Raw genomic sequence first — 15,107 nt, 5'->3', positions numbered from 1 at the left:
AGAAAAAGTGCTGTAGTGAGGTCCTGGGACTTTCCTACCTTTTGCAGAAGAAGATAAACTTTTATGTTTGTGTTGTCTAAGTTTGAAACGCTTCTATCACAAGAATCCACAGGAAACAAGAAGTAGGATCTCCTCGGGCTTGTCAAGGTAAGTAACTAAAGAATAAATCAAGGGGGGCGGTTGGATAAGGGAGGGAGGGTAGCTGGTGCCAGAGGCACTTTCTCTCAGCCTCCCACTTCCTAGGACCCAGGGTGAGGACTCCTGGAAAGAAAAGAGACAGATGGAAAACGCCTCAGGCCTGGAAGATACAGCTCTATCTTGAGGGCTGAGTTAATTTCACTGCTAATAAAATAAAAACTAGCTTATACGGAAAAACTTAGCCAGAATAAAGTAGATTTTTATAACGCTTGGAAAAGTCAAGTAATCCTATGTTCTGGCCCCCAAAGGTTCTAGAGTACAAGGAAAATCAGTCTGTAACAGGCTTCTGTTCTAGTGACCAAATGACACTCACAGCCTAATAGGCCATTTGTCAAAAAATTAGGGGGAAAAATACTGCCTGGGCACAGAAGGCCAAACTGTTCCACGTTTTATCCTGGATTTAATTGAACATTTGTGGACCCCCATGAACCACCTGTTTTACATGTCTGGAGACAGAAGAACTGACATCAAATCCTGGTTCTGCCAAGTCAGGTATGACTTTGAGCAATTCACTCTCCTTTGCTAAGGCTAAGTTCCCTCACCTGTAAAGCAAGTTGTTCCAAGATTAAACTGGCAGGTATGAATGCATCCCCCTCACAACAAGAACAAATACTAGTGAGGACTCAGTACTTAAGAGCCATGTACCAACCACTGAGCCAAGGTAATAGAATGCTAATTTTACAGGTGAAGAAACTGAGGCCAAGAGTTAAGTTAGTTTCCCAAGGTGGACAGCTTCAAGATTGGGGTGGAGGGGTAGCCAGGGTTTTAGACTAGGCAGCCCAACTCCAAAGACTGCACTCTTACTGCTAGGCCCATGTATTTAGATAAGCAAGGTAATACTTCCGTGCCTCGGTTTTGACATCTGTTAAATGGGGATGCCTCACATTTCCAAGGTCAGTGTGAGGTTTAAATCAAATAATATATATGATACCAAATGAAATTCGTGTAGGCCTAGTGGAAAGAGGTTTTGTCCAGAGACCTGCTTTGAAATCTCAGCTCTACTACTCACTCTACATATGATCACAGATGAGTTTCCAAATCTCACTGAGCCACAATCGCAACTGTAAAACTGGCATTCATTCATTCTTTCTCTCAAAATATATGTATTAAGTGTCTACTAACATACCAGGCATTATGTATGTCCCAGGGCTACAGTAACAAACACAACAGACAATATCATGGAGCTTACTTTCTAGTGGGGGAGACAGAAAAACATATAAATAAATATGTAACATGTAAGATGGTGAAAGAAGAATAGAGAAAAATAAAGCAGGGTATGGAGAAAAGAAAATGCCAGTGATAGGGGCGGAGGTGGCTTGCTGTTTTACATAGTTGTCCGAGAAGCTCACTGATAGGATGACATTTGAGAAAAGACCTGAAGGAATGAGGTATATATCAGAGTGAAGACAAAGTGCAAATGTCCTGGAGATTACGCTGAGCACGATCATGAGATCACAATCGGTAGCCGAGGCAGGGGTGACATGGGTGAAAGGGTAGGAGATGAGAGCAGAGACGTGGTAGGGGCCTGAAGGTAGAGGGCTTTGTATACCACTAGATGGACTTAGGCTCTTACCCTGAGTGAAAAAGAAGGCCTTTATTTTTGAGTAGAGAAGGAACATGACCTGACCTACATTTTTAAAAGATCACTCTGCCTATTGTGTAAAAATGGACTGCAGTGGGACAAGGGTGAAAACACGGAAGACAGTTAGGAGGCAATGGCAATAATCTAGGCAAGATGATAGTAGCAAATGAGACCAGCGGTAGCAATAACGTAGTAGAAACTTGGTCAGATGTGGATTATCTTTTGAAGGTAAACCTTCAAAGGAAGAGGTGGGAGGAGAGTTGAAGTGAAGGTTGAGTGATATCCTGGAAGCCAAGTAAGGAAAAGATTTCCAGAAGGAGGGAAGGGCCAGTATGTCAAATACTACTGTGAGTTTGAGTGAGACAAAGACTGAAATTTAGCAAAGCAGAAGTTATTAATGACTCAGAAAAATGTCATTTCAGTGAAGTGGCTGGGAGAACTAAAGCCCAATTCCAATGGATTTAAGAGAGAAAGGGGACTAAAAAGCAATAATAATGGATATAAAGAAGAGGGATGAAATAGAAACTTTAGAGAGACAATTTAAAAGGAGAAAAGTTTCAACTTTGGGAGGATGTAAATGTTTTTCATATTCAAAAATTAAATTAAATCAATAAAGATGAGAAGAACTCTAAAATTGAATGCAAACAAACAAATGAATATAATTATATTTCAAATAAATAACAAGACAACACTATGGGGAAAAAAAAACTAAACCAAGTAACTTTTAAATTCAATACAAGTATACATTTAGCCTAAAAAAAAAAAAAAAAAACTATAAATAAATCTTGAACTCTTCTGGTAGGCTTGTTTTTCATGGTGGTATATGAGTGAAATAATTTGGGAACTATCATACACATTAGGCAATTGAGCAAATGAGTAGACATACTGATGTTGCTAGAGCCAGGGTTCTCACTGTTGGAGAAGGGACTCACAGATATAGAATGGGGAAAGGAAGAAAGAACCCAGTGGTGTTGGGAAAATTTGGAAATGGACAGTGATGATGGTTGCACAACATAACAAACATTAAAACGTACGTGGGAAAATTGTTGGAATTGCAAATGTTTTGTAGGATACACAGATATAGATATTTACCACAATTTAAAATTTAAAAAAAGAAACAACTCAGTGGAGCTGGATCAGTGTGAAGTGATGAGTTTAAAAAATATATACATATGTGTATATATACACACACATGCACATATATATGTATATATATGTAAACCGTGAGTGCCAGAACTTGCCAAGACTGCATTGTTTTTTTGGGTCTTGCAAGTTTTCTGCCTTTGACAGGATGCTCTCTATTGGTGGAAAATATTTGAGTTTTCCTTCTCTGACAGGTTTCCACCTTACACGGGCTCCAGCTTTCACAGGTTTTACTGTCTATCCCTAGTTCAGTCTGCTAAAGGGCCTAGAAACAATGACACCCTAGTATCCATGAACACATCCAGCATGAAATCTTGGTTTTTAAATACCATTCCCCACTAAAAGGAGCCAGGGCTACTTAGAGAAATGGCTGATTCAGACCTGGGACACAGTGCAAGATAAGCCTAGAACATCTTCTTGTGTCAGAAAGTAAGGACGTGCTCAAAAAAAAAGATGGAGACATCAAAAGGATCTGCCACTTGCTAAATATGGGACAACTTCAGCATCAATATGAATGAAAGTAATGGATAATAGCCCATTGAGTAAAATTAAGTCCATACTGATAATAAACAAAAAGCGAATATATAAATAGAAGGGGATAAGGGCAGTGCTAGTCCTTAAAGCAGATGCCACCTAATAAATGAAGAAGGAATGATGGCATTAGGAAAAAAACAGCATGTTGCCATCATCATAGTAACACCCAACTCAGGCAACAACCATCAATGGATGGTAAAACTCACAAGGAAAAGTTGCATGAGGAGCAGGATACTTAGAGTCACAAAGTTATCCCCGACTAATTACTAATTCATGACAAAGGTAAATATAGTAGTTTAGAGTGGAGAAACCTGACAGATACCACCTTAAGCAAATGATCAAAGTTACTATCACCAAAAATGGGACAAACTGGTATCAGGTGCCTCCTTAACGTGATACAAGGAGAACACAGCATCACTTCATGCAGTATTCCTGCCAAAACTACAGGACCTGGATCTAATTATGAGGAAACAACAGATAATCCCAACTGAGGAACTAGACTGACCTCTTCAAATATGACAATGTCAAGAAAGACAGAGACAGGGCGAGGAGCTGTTCCAGATTAAAGGAGATCAAGGACCAAACCAAATGTAATGTAGGGACCAGATCCTGGATCCTAGCAGAAATAAAACTCTCAAAAAAGACATTACTGAAACAATCAGTGAGATCTGAATATAGACTGTGTATTAGATAATAGGAAACCCTGGGGGCGTAGCGGTTAAGTGCTACAGCTGCTAACTGAGAGGCTGGCAGTTCGAATCTGCCAGGCGCTCCTTGGAAACTCTATGGGGCAGTTCTACTCTGTCCTATAGGGTCGCCATGAGTCGGAATCAACTCGACAGCAGGTTTTGGTTTTTTTTGTTTATTAGATAATACTATATTAAATATATTTCCTGATTTTGATTATAATACTGTGGTCATGTAAGAAAATGTCCTTGTTCTGAGGAACTATATGGTGAAGTATCTAAGTGGGTAAGGGGCATAATATCATCTATCTACTCTCATAGGGTTCAGAAAGATAATAGTTGTGTGTGTGTATGAGGAGAGAGAGAGAGAATGATAAAGCCAATGTTGCAAAATGCTAACAACCAATGAAGCTGCATAAAGGGTACACGGAAATTCTTTGTTGTAGTCTCGAAAAGCTGCAAATTTTTTTAATTTATAATGCAGTAAAGTGTATTGAAGTACCTGGCATACAGCAGATGCCCAGCAAATGTTTTCTTTCATTCTTCCTCTTCAAGCAGAGATCATGGGCCACCAATGACCCTTGGATATACTTTTTTTTTTTTTCACAAATAAAAAAAACTTTTGATTTAACTTGTCTGCCAACATTTAAAACTCCCGAGTTTTCACACAAAATATCAGATTTCCATCTTCTATTAAAAAGTCTGAAGAACCAGCAATCATGTGGTTCTGAGTCCCCAAGTCATTTAAACTGAACCCCTGGTTTAGAACAGTGCAGACTACAAACCACATGGAATTGGTCACTGGAAGGAAGAAACAGGCTGTATGGTCCTGCCACCACCTCATTGGGGAGAAGAGAGGAAGGTAAGTAGACCAAGCAGTCAGTTCCTCCCCACCCCAACAAGAAGTCCTAGATTAATTACTGATATGACTTAGAAGCTACAGCACCTCGTCCCACTTACCACTGAGAAACAACTTTTCCAGTTTCTCCAGTAGTTCAACACATTGATTCAGCTGCTCCCGGAAACTCTCAGCCAAATAGTAGTCCACATCACTGGCCTGCAGCAACTCCTCGAATGCCTTCATCACGGTGTTCATATGTTGACGATAAATGACACAGATGCCATGGCTATCTTTAATCTGCTGTCGTTGAAGGGAGAGCTCCCTGGCTTGGGACTGAACTAATGAATCGTATCTGATAAAAGAGGGGAAAGAAAATGCTTGTACCATTTCAGAATTGAATTTTTGTGACCTTAACACTAATTGGAAAAATGACAGAGCACAATTTTTAAAAGCCTGGAGCTGTACAAGTATATATACTTTTAGAAAAATTGAAAACAGTACAAGGTTACTCCCTCTTTGATTTCGAAATCGCCAAGAAATGCTGGAACAAAGGTTCTTCTACAATATTTTTAACCTTATAAAGCCCTCAATTAAAATACGGATTGGCAAGGACTCAGGAAAAAGATTAGTTTCCATACAGTCTTCAAAAATACTATTCTAAATTGTAGAAACAAGAGCCACGAGGGCCAGGGACCCACCACAAATTCTCAAAAAAGAAACTGTAAGGCAAGAAAACAAGGACAGGACTCTCTCCCCTCAACTGAAATGTCAGGGCATAGTCATAAACTACCTACCATTTCTTGAGGGTCTACAACCTGCCAGGCATGGAATCAGGTGCTTTATATGTTATCCAATCCTCCAATCTTACAACAAAGGTAGGAGCCTTCCCTTTTACAAATGTGGACACTGCTTCTTGGAGATCACAAAATCAGTTAAGTGGTGAAGATTCCAGATTCAAACACAGCTCTGAGTTCAAGGCCCATGCTCTTTCATGTACTACTACCTCCTGGCCACCGTAAGCTGTCTTTTCCACTGTGATTCCACATCTATTAGACACTGAGAAAAACACATGGCTCATAAACTGTGGCCACAGTAACCTGGATCCACAGAGTGGCTTGGTAAAGATGCTGACTTGACAGTGCACCACATTACTCCTTCCCTGAAATGATGATCGCCCTTGACACCAAGTATGCACATACAAATCATGTGACACCGGCATTAAAGGTGAGGGTGGTTTAATGTAAGAGAAAGAAGCTGGGTACTAGAGCAGGATAATGTGGGCTTGACCCTAGCAATGGCTGAGACGGAGCTCAGACAAGTCACAGCAACCCCTCCTCACCTACAAAACAAGCGTAAAGCCCGTCCTTCTCAGGGTGATTTCTAAGATTAAATAAGAAAAGTACCTAGCTGGGGGCCTGACATAACAGACTTCCAATAAATACAAGCTTCCTTCAATTTCACTGCTTAGGAGGTCTTGAAAAATTCACTCTGACTCCTGACAGTTCAGAACGATGTGTCTGTCTCAAATTAGTGACAAATGAAGGTCAGCTTTACAAAGGATCCCATTTCTGCCATATCTCATAGAGCAAAACCATATATATCTATGCCCATAAAACATATCTTCATGACCTAAGAATTTTTCTCTTCCAACACAGTCTTATTTCTCTAAGATGACCTTAAAGGGTAAAGATATGGAAAATATTTACATTCCTCCCCACTCTGCCTTGGACACATCGGCTTCAGTTTCACAGCACAGCAAAAACCAGTAACATAGTCTAGGAGTAAACACTGCAGTTCAGCAAGTACACTATAACTCACCAAACGACTGTACAAAACCTTCACCCTGAGTCCCCAACCTCAAAAGGGCAAAATCTGCTCTACCAATTCCAGAGGCCACAAGACTAGCACCTGACGCTCAGGTGCACAGGCACTGTTCTTTGTGGCCTGACACTGTGCCTCTCCACACGGCCTGGCTCCCTTAACCCCACCATCAAGCCTTCCCCTGCATGCACCCACTCCTATCACAGAGCAGCCTTCCCTTTAGCTCAGGGACTCTAACCTAGTGGCAGCAGAGGGGAACTGCAGGCTTAAATAGCGGGAGAAGGCAGAGGTGGAGTGAGTGTACCTTGAGGGTGAGAGATCTTGGAACTTATTCTGCAGGTTATGGATTTCACTGAATAGTTCCATGTTCAAATTCTGCTCTTTCTGTAGGTCATATTCCTGATCCACCAGCTGCTGTTTGAGGCTCTCCAGCATCCCGCCATCAATCATTGCAGGGGCCAGTGGATGGAGGATTTTCATGTGTTTCACATAACGTACTTGGTGCAAACTTGAGAAGGTCATTTCTTCATCGTCAGTACTGCCCTTGGGCTTGTTCAAGCCTTCCTGAGCCCCTTCTGTCCCACACAAAACAGTGATAATGGCCTCACTGCACTGGGAGTGCTTCCCTGATTGAAGCTGAAATATGAAACTCTGGTAGCCCTTGAGCTCAGTTTCTAAGTCACAGATTTTCTGCTTTAAGTATTCCATATCATTTGAGGCATCAATGTTCTCAGCCTGATCAGTCTCAATCATGCTCACTTTAACAGAAAGCTGGCTCTTAGAACTCGCGTAAGTAGCTACTGAAGTTGCGCCCAGAAAATCTTCGGAAGGATTCTCTTTGCATGTTGGCAAGATGGCAAGGTCATCAGGTTGGTAAATTTCAGAGTCTGAAAACCCAACACATTTTTGTCAGTATCTCCTGTGCAGAAACCCACCCCCTCTCTCCTCACAGCTAAGCCAGGACCACGGCGGCAGCCTTCTAGCCAGTCTCCCTGCCTCTAGTCTTTCCCCCTTACCTCTCAATTCATTCACTCTCCCATCTGAAACTTGTCAATCGCTCCCTATCTTGAGGATCAAATCCAAACTCCCTATCACAGCACCCGAAGCCCTCCATAATCTGGTTCCAGGAAACCTTCCCAGGAATACCTGGTAATCCCCTGCACATACCATGCTGTTTCATGCCTCTGTGCTTTCGCATATGCTCTTCCCTCTGCCTGGGATACCCTTGGCCCTCTTCTCTACTTGAAATTCTATGCGTCCTCCATCACCCAGATCCAATTATTTTTCCTCTGCCAGGCCATCTCCAGACTATGCAGAACAGTCACTCCCCTCTGAGCTTCTGTAGCACCTTACACATATTACCCCTGACAAACATACTATGTCTTTGGTGCTAACACAGCAATTACGATTGGCTTATTACTTATCTACACAGCAGTCAGTCATCCGGATGCCTCTCTCTCTCTGGCTGACTGCAAGTTCCTTCACAGCAGGGGCTTGCCCTTTCATCTCCATGTTCTCAGTGCTAGTACAGTAGATCAGAGATCAGGGAAGGGCTGATAAATACTGAGGGACAGAGTGAAGTAACCTTACAGAGCGGTAATGCTAAACACCTATGACAGGTGAGTCTTTTCATTTTCATGTCTATCAGTTTCCACAAGATGCCATGATGTCCCTTTTCCTAAAATGTTTCACTAACTCAGCCATACAGGGAACTACTTCCTTAGAGCTCGCTTGAATCTTCAGAGATGCAGCCACTCTTGTTTGAGAGAAGCATGGTACAGCAGAAAAAACACACAGCTTTGAAGTCAAAGAGAAATGGAATCGTGCCCAGGTTTGTCACTTACTATTTTAAGCATGTAACTTACTATTTCAAAGCCTCAGTTTCCCCTGTATGTAAAATGAGTAAGGATGCCTAATACAGTTGCTGCAAGGCTTCAAGCACAGGCCTGACTCCAGAGCTTCTGTCCTTAACCACTACACTACATCACCTGCTGCCCATGGAGAAAGCTCAGCTCAATGTAACAAAAAAAAAAAAAAATCCCACTGCCATCAAGTCCATTCCAACTCATATCAACCCCATGGGGTTTCCAAGGCTATTATGGAAGCAGACTGCCATATGTTTCTCCCAAGGAGCCTCTGGTGGTTTCGAATCACCAACCTTTCAGTTAGCAGTCAATTGCTTTAACTACTGTACCACCAGGGCTCCTTCAGCTCAAGGTAAAAAGAGTGGTTAAATACTTAAGAGGCAGTAGAATGTAGTAGAAAAAAAAAAAAAATCCACCTCTGAAATCCAACAGACCTGGTTTCAAGCTCTGGCTCTGCCACTTACTAGCTGCATAACCTTAGGTAGATTACTTAACCTCTCTGAGCCTCAGCAACTTCATCTGCAAAATGGAGAGATCATTCCCTGAGAAGGGTTTTGTGTTTATTTTGTCTTGTTTTTAGGGTTAAACAGTATAATATCTTCAAAAAGGCAACACAGTATACAGCACATAGTAGTGAAGGAGCCAACCAATACTAACATCCTTTGCTTTCCTACAACTGCTCACAGAGAACAGGGATGCCCATCACTGGAAGTGTGCATACGATGCCTATGGACCTGGGGAAACGCTGCAAAGCAACGATGTGGCTTGGAATAGGTGACCTAAGAGATCTCTCAGAAATGAAATCACACAAAAATCCTATATCAGAAGACTGTATGTCCCAACTTCTAGTTCAACCTTCTCTTCGTGGCTTTAGGTCCACCCTTGTCTATCTGCTCACAGTGCACATACTGTAAACCTTTTTGTTTTACAAAGAGCTGCTACAAATATCTCTTTCTGATACAAACTGTGGCCAGCTCTCACAGTTAGTCACACACATACACACAACCTTGCTGGAATGTTTGGGAGGGTGTGCACTGTCATACAGACACGTAGACCTCGACTGTAAACTTTGCTCCTTGCAAATGCAACGGACATAAAATTCAGACACTTGACACCCATGACCGTGACTTCAGAAATGCCCCTCAAAAGTCTATAATCTAAATATGAGCCCAACAGACAGAAAGGGTCACATAAACCAGAGACTCCATCAGCCTGAGACCGGAAGAACTAGATGGTGCCCCGCTACCACCAATGACTGACCTGACAGGGAACACAACAGAGAGTCCCTGATGGAGCAGGATAAAAGTGGGATGCAAAACTCAAATTCTAGTAAAAAGACCAGACTTAATGGTCTGACCGAGACTGGAGGGACCCCAGAGGACATGGTTCCTGGACTCTCTGTTAGCCCAAAACTAAACCCATTCCTAATGCCAACTCTTCAGACAAAGATTAGACTGGACTATAAGACATTAAATGATACTTGTGAAGAGTGTGCTTCTTAGCTCAAGGAGATACATGAGACTAAATGGGCAGCTCCTGTCCGGAGGTGAGATGAGAAGGCAGAAAGGGATAGGAGCTGGTTGAATGGACACGGGAAATACAGAGTGGAAAGGAGTAGTGTGCTGTGACATTATACAGAGGGCAACTAGGGTCACATAACAATGCATTTATAAATTTCTGTATGAGAAACTAACTTGAACTATAAATTTCCACTTAAAGCACAATTTTTAAAAAGACCACCATCTACAGCAATTTGTAATTTGGTAGAGGTAAGGATTTGATTTCTAGGTTCCGGTGTCAGTTTACAGCAAGTCTGTCCATGTGGCTTTGCTGTTCTCTCCTCAGCAGTCATCAATAAATAACTCAATAATGGCCCAATGGAGCTACTTACACTTTTCACGTAAATATCACTGCATGGGGGGTTTGAGGAGGGAAGTGTACATGTGAATATGGAGATTTACCAAGGCCTCAAAGCATATAACTATGTGCCAGGACCTGGCCTAGGCAATAAGCACCTCACTTATGTTATCCGTTTAACCCTCACAACAACCTGAAAGGCTCAACTACTGTCCCCATTTTACAGAAGAAGAAATCAAGGCTTAGAGATATTAAGAACTTGCCCAAGGTTCAGAGTGAGTAACAGTAGAGCCCTGGTCAAAGCCTGACAGCCTGCCTCTAACACTCTGAATACTGCTTCCTGATGTATCCTTCTTCCATTTGAGGATCTCCTGTGTCAAGGGTCCGAGAGCAAGGAGAGAGAATCCTTAACCCTCAATGCAAAGGCCAATAACATGCATGCAATCCCCGTCATTTGTTAAGTACCTACAAAGGGATTACTGAAGAAGCAGCAGTAAAGGTGTCACACACAGTGCCCAGCCCTGCAGAGGGCAGTCATTGAGCATGTCAATTCAAGATCAATCAGTGCTGGAAAGGGAAAGCACGAGGGCTAATGGTAGTGCTGAAATAACTGAGGAGACTTTCCTTGAAAAGTGACGTTTAAGTAGAGGTCTAAAGGATGAGGCATCAGCCAGGCAACAATCTGGAGAAGGGGGGTGTCCAGGCAGAGGCAATAGCATGTAGAAAGTTCTAGAAGCACATTGAGAGAAACGAAAGAAGTTCAATAACGATGGTGAATTGAGAGGGAAAGGGAAACTGTCCATCTATCAAGAAGCCTTTTAATCACTAACTCCGTACAAAAAGCCAAAGGATGTCCCCAGGACCATTCATTTACATTATAAAAAATATTCGCGTTCTGGAATTTTCCACAATTCAGCTAAAGGGTATTTTATTACCTAGTGATTCCACCTAACCCCAGAACACTCCACAAGCACATGACCATGTGTTCACTGCACTGACTGGAGGCCTTGGGAAAGTACAGACCATTGGTAACAGGAACCACAACACAGTACTTCCCTCAGAAACTGGCATCCTCATGGCCATCCTGGGACAAATTTAGTATTCCTGAGAACAATTATTTCTTACAGAGTAAATTAGGTCCAAGTTAACAGTGATTTTTTTTTTTTTAATAAAGGACAAAAAGAGATCTAAGGTTAAGAGAAAAAATGTAAGCAGGTGTTCATTCTGGTTGAATGGGAACATGGGTATTTGTTATGATTATCATTTGTATTTATTTGTATGCATATAATGCCTCATGATTTAAAAAAGAAAGGTATACTACTTACCTGTGGCCTTGCTCTTACCTCTACACCTTTCCAATGGCCTATCTGGCAACTCCCACAAACCAATCTCAGCTCAGGTTCTCCTCTGACCTACTCCTCCCTGGCAGACAGAGGCCCACTTCATGCACACTTCAACAACAGCCAGCACCACACTGAATACGAACTGACTATTGGGATGACTGTCTCCAGCGTCTGTGAGATTCCTTGAGGGGAGGGACTGTGTCTTTTCAGGCTGAACCATCAGAACCCAGCCCACTGCCTGGTAGAACAATGTTTGACAAATGGATTGGTGGGCTCAACAGACATCCTACTGTGTCTTGACTCTTCCACCTACTTACCAGGTGAATGACCCTGGGCCAATTATTTTAACAAAGCTCAGCTTCCTCCTGTGTTAAATGGGGAAAGTGATGAAGACCTGAGTGGTCTGTTGTGAGGTTTAGTAACAATTTTTACATAAAACATCCCAAATGGTGCCTGGCACACAGTAACTGTTAGTACACGTTGGGGTTGAATTCTGACCAGTCTCGTCGCTTGTTTGCTGATCATTGTCCATTTCCTTGTCTCTCCAGACACAGAGTGTGGTTTTAATTCTTTTTTGCTCTCCTGGGCTGTCCTGGTAGGCTGTTCCCACAAGGGGCTGGGCTACAGGCATTCAGAAAAAGAAATAAAAATAAATAAAAGCATAGGCTTGAAATTCAGCCAAGCAACTGAGAACACAAAGATACAACAGGAAAAATAAAAACATTGGGGAGGCAAAATGCAATTTATAAGATAAAATTAATCTATTCAGCTGCCATAACAGGACATAAAAAAGCATAAATATACTGCCGCTTGTCTGAAACGGTTTAAGTCCAGGCTCTCAAAAAACTATGAGTGAGAAAATGAATTCTATGGACTTGTGCCCACTCTTCCCCAGGAGAGAGGTCCTAGGGTCTTCTGGACCGGACAACTGTGCAACTAGCACCTGGCTGAGGAGCCCTGGTGTCTCACCAAGAAATAGCAACATTATTCAGCACAAATGGCAAGACCCTGGCACAGTGCCAGGGCCTCTGTTGAGCCGAGTCACCTTTGCCACAAAACCTTGTCTCTCTGAAGCCCCCAGCACTGTTTCCTTTAAATTATTTGCTCTCTTGTGCCCTCGCAACCCAGCATCAACCCCAGGCAGCCAAGGATTTCTCAGAAGGCAGACTGCGTCTGATTCATCTCCTCTCCTATACCCAGTTCAGGAGGCTGGGGACACAGCAGGTCCCTGGGAAATGTTCACTGAATGCATGAACAGATGCCTTGATGGATGGATGAATGGAAGGTGGGAAATGAGGGACAGAGGGAAGAGCAATGCTGCCAAAGGCCAACTTAACCTGAACATGAGTTATGGTAAATGCAAGAGAAAATGTAAAATTAAATGGAAAACACCACTGGCTACAGGTCATCATAAAACCCATACACAAAGTATCATGGCTAGACTTTATGCAACAGCAAAGAACACAGGCTTTGACATCAGGCTGGCTGGTTCAATTGTTAGTGTGACCATAGTGAAGCACTTTATCTCAACTATAAAATAGGCATAATTACTGTACCTGCCTCAAAAAATGTTCAGACGATCCAATTAGATCACGCACCTAAAATAAGAGCTGCTCATTTTACTTTTACCACAGGAAGCCCAAGGTTCCCAAGTCATCTCCCATCCCTTAACCACTCTGGAAATCCTCTAGTCTGTGGCAATCTGCCACCCTGGAACTCCTACCCTTCACTGACAAAATCCCAAATAACCTCAAGCTCTTCTCTGAACATTGATCTCACCCTCTCGTTCTAAGTGAACCAGGCTGTCCCCCAAAGACACTGCTTCTCCTGCAGCCTTTTTCTTTCCCGCATGCCTTATAGTATGGGCCTGGAACGTACATGTGTCCTTGCTCCTTGCTGCCAGATCATTCTCTCTTTTACCTCAAAACTCCAGCTTTGATGCCCTCAAATTGCACCAACCACTACCCACCTCACTGCCGTCACCTACAGTCCTTGGATTCATTGAAGCCCTTTGGATTCATTGATGATTTAGCTCCCAACCGCCCTACTTCTTTTTGTGATGTAACTCCTCAGAGTTGTCTTTCTTGCTCTCTCCAAATCGTCTTCTCCGTTCTCTCTCAAACTCGTGCCAATCAGGCCCTGTTCATGGCACTGAAGCAACTCCCTTCAAGGTCACCAGTGAATTTCATATTGATAAGTGCAATGATCAAGCCTCATTCCTTGTCTTACTAGTCCCATGAGCGATATTTTACACAGCTAATCAGTCCCCAATCACTTTCTTTACTCAGCTAATGGGGGATCACTCTCCCTTGATTCTCTTCCTACCTCACTGGCTACTCCTTGTCAGTCCAACCTTCTCTATCTATACCCACTACCTATGTCTCCAAGTCTCATATCTTTAAATACCAGCTATATGTTAATATTTCCTAAGTTTCTATCTCTAACCCAGACCACCCCCTTCCACTCCAGATTCATCTATTCCCAACTGCCTACTTGACATCACTATTAGGAAGGTCAACAAGCATCTTAAATAAGTCCAAAACCAGGCAGACACCTAATGTTCCCCCAAGCCTACCTCTCCTGCAGTCTTTCCCATCTCAGTGTATGACAACTCCGCCCTTCCAAGTGTTCCCATTAAAAGTGTTCCTTCAAAGCAGGGGCCGGCACACTTTTTCTTAAAGAGTCAGATAATAAATATTTTAGGCTTTGCAGACCAGAAGGTGTTTATCACAACCACTCAACTCTCCCATCATAGCATAAAAGCAGTCACAGACCATGCGTAAATGAATGGGTCTGGCTACATTCCCATAAAATTTTACTTATAAAAAGAGGCCACAAGCTAGATTTCATCCACAGGCTATAATTTGCCAACCTCTGCTTTAAAACATAAGTTGGATCATGTAATTCCTCTGCTCAAAACCATCCAACAGTCCCCAATCTTACCTAGAGTAGGAGTCAAAGCCCTAGAGCGTCCTAAGAAGCCCTACATAATCTGCTACCTCCCAGACCTCACCTTCGACAACTCTACCCATTTCTCACTCCACTGCAGCCACATAATCGGCCTCCTTACTATTCATCTAACTTCCCAAGTTCAAAGTAACATTAGAGCCTCTGCCCCTGTTGTTCCCTCTGCCAGGATCACAGTTCCCAAGGTAACTAGTTTGATCATGGTCCCCTAAACCCCATCTCCATTCCAATGCCACCTCCTCAGGGAGGCTCTCTTTGACACTGCACACA

At 42.6% G+C, this 15,107-nt stretch overlaps 1 protein-coding gene across 12 annotated transcripts in view; it reads right to left on the bottom strand.

Annotated features, from left to right (window-relative positions):
- The window catches only part of CDK5RAP2 (CDK5 regulatory subunit associated protein 2), a 225,812-nt gene that overhangs the window by 48,260 nt on the left and 162,445 nt on the right, over positions 1 to 15,107 (bottom strand). For 11 of the 12 annotated variants that reach the window (XM_064291536.1, XM_064291537.1, XM_064291532.1 and 8 more), the window contains 3 exons: positions 12,369 to 12,491; positions 7,110 to 7,692; positions 5,104 to 5,336 (listed from right to left, as the gene is read on the bottom strand). In XM_064291536.1, coding sequence (XP_064147606.1) covers positions 5,104 to 5,336; positions 7,110 to 7,692; positions 12,369 to 12,491 — 939 coding nt within the window. The remainder of the gene's footprint in view (positions 1 to 5,103; positions 5,337 to 7,109; positions 7,693 to 12,368; positions 12,492 to 15,107) is intronic. The other variant, XM_064291535.1, reaches the window with a different exon arrangement.

The sequence above is a fragment of the Loxodonta africana genome, chromosome 9 (genome assembly GCF_030014295.1).
Source record: "Loxodonta africana isolate mLoxAfr1 chromosome 9, mLoxAfr1.hap2, whole genome shotgun sequence".
In the NCBI taxonomy this organism is placed as follows: Eukaryota; Metazoa; Chordata; class Mammalia; order Proboscidea; family Elephantidae; genus Loxodonta; species Loxodonta africana.
The sequence above is the reverse complement of the archived record's forward strand: the minus strand, read 5'-3'. Positions and strand labels throughout refer to the sequence as shown.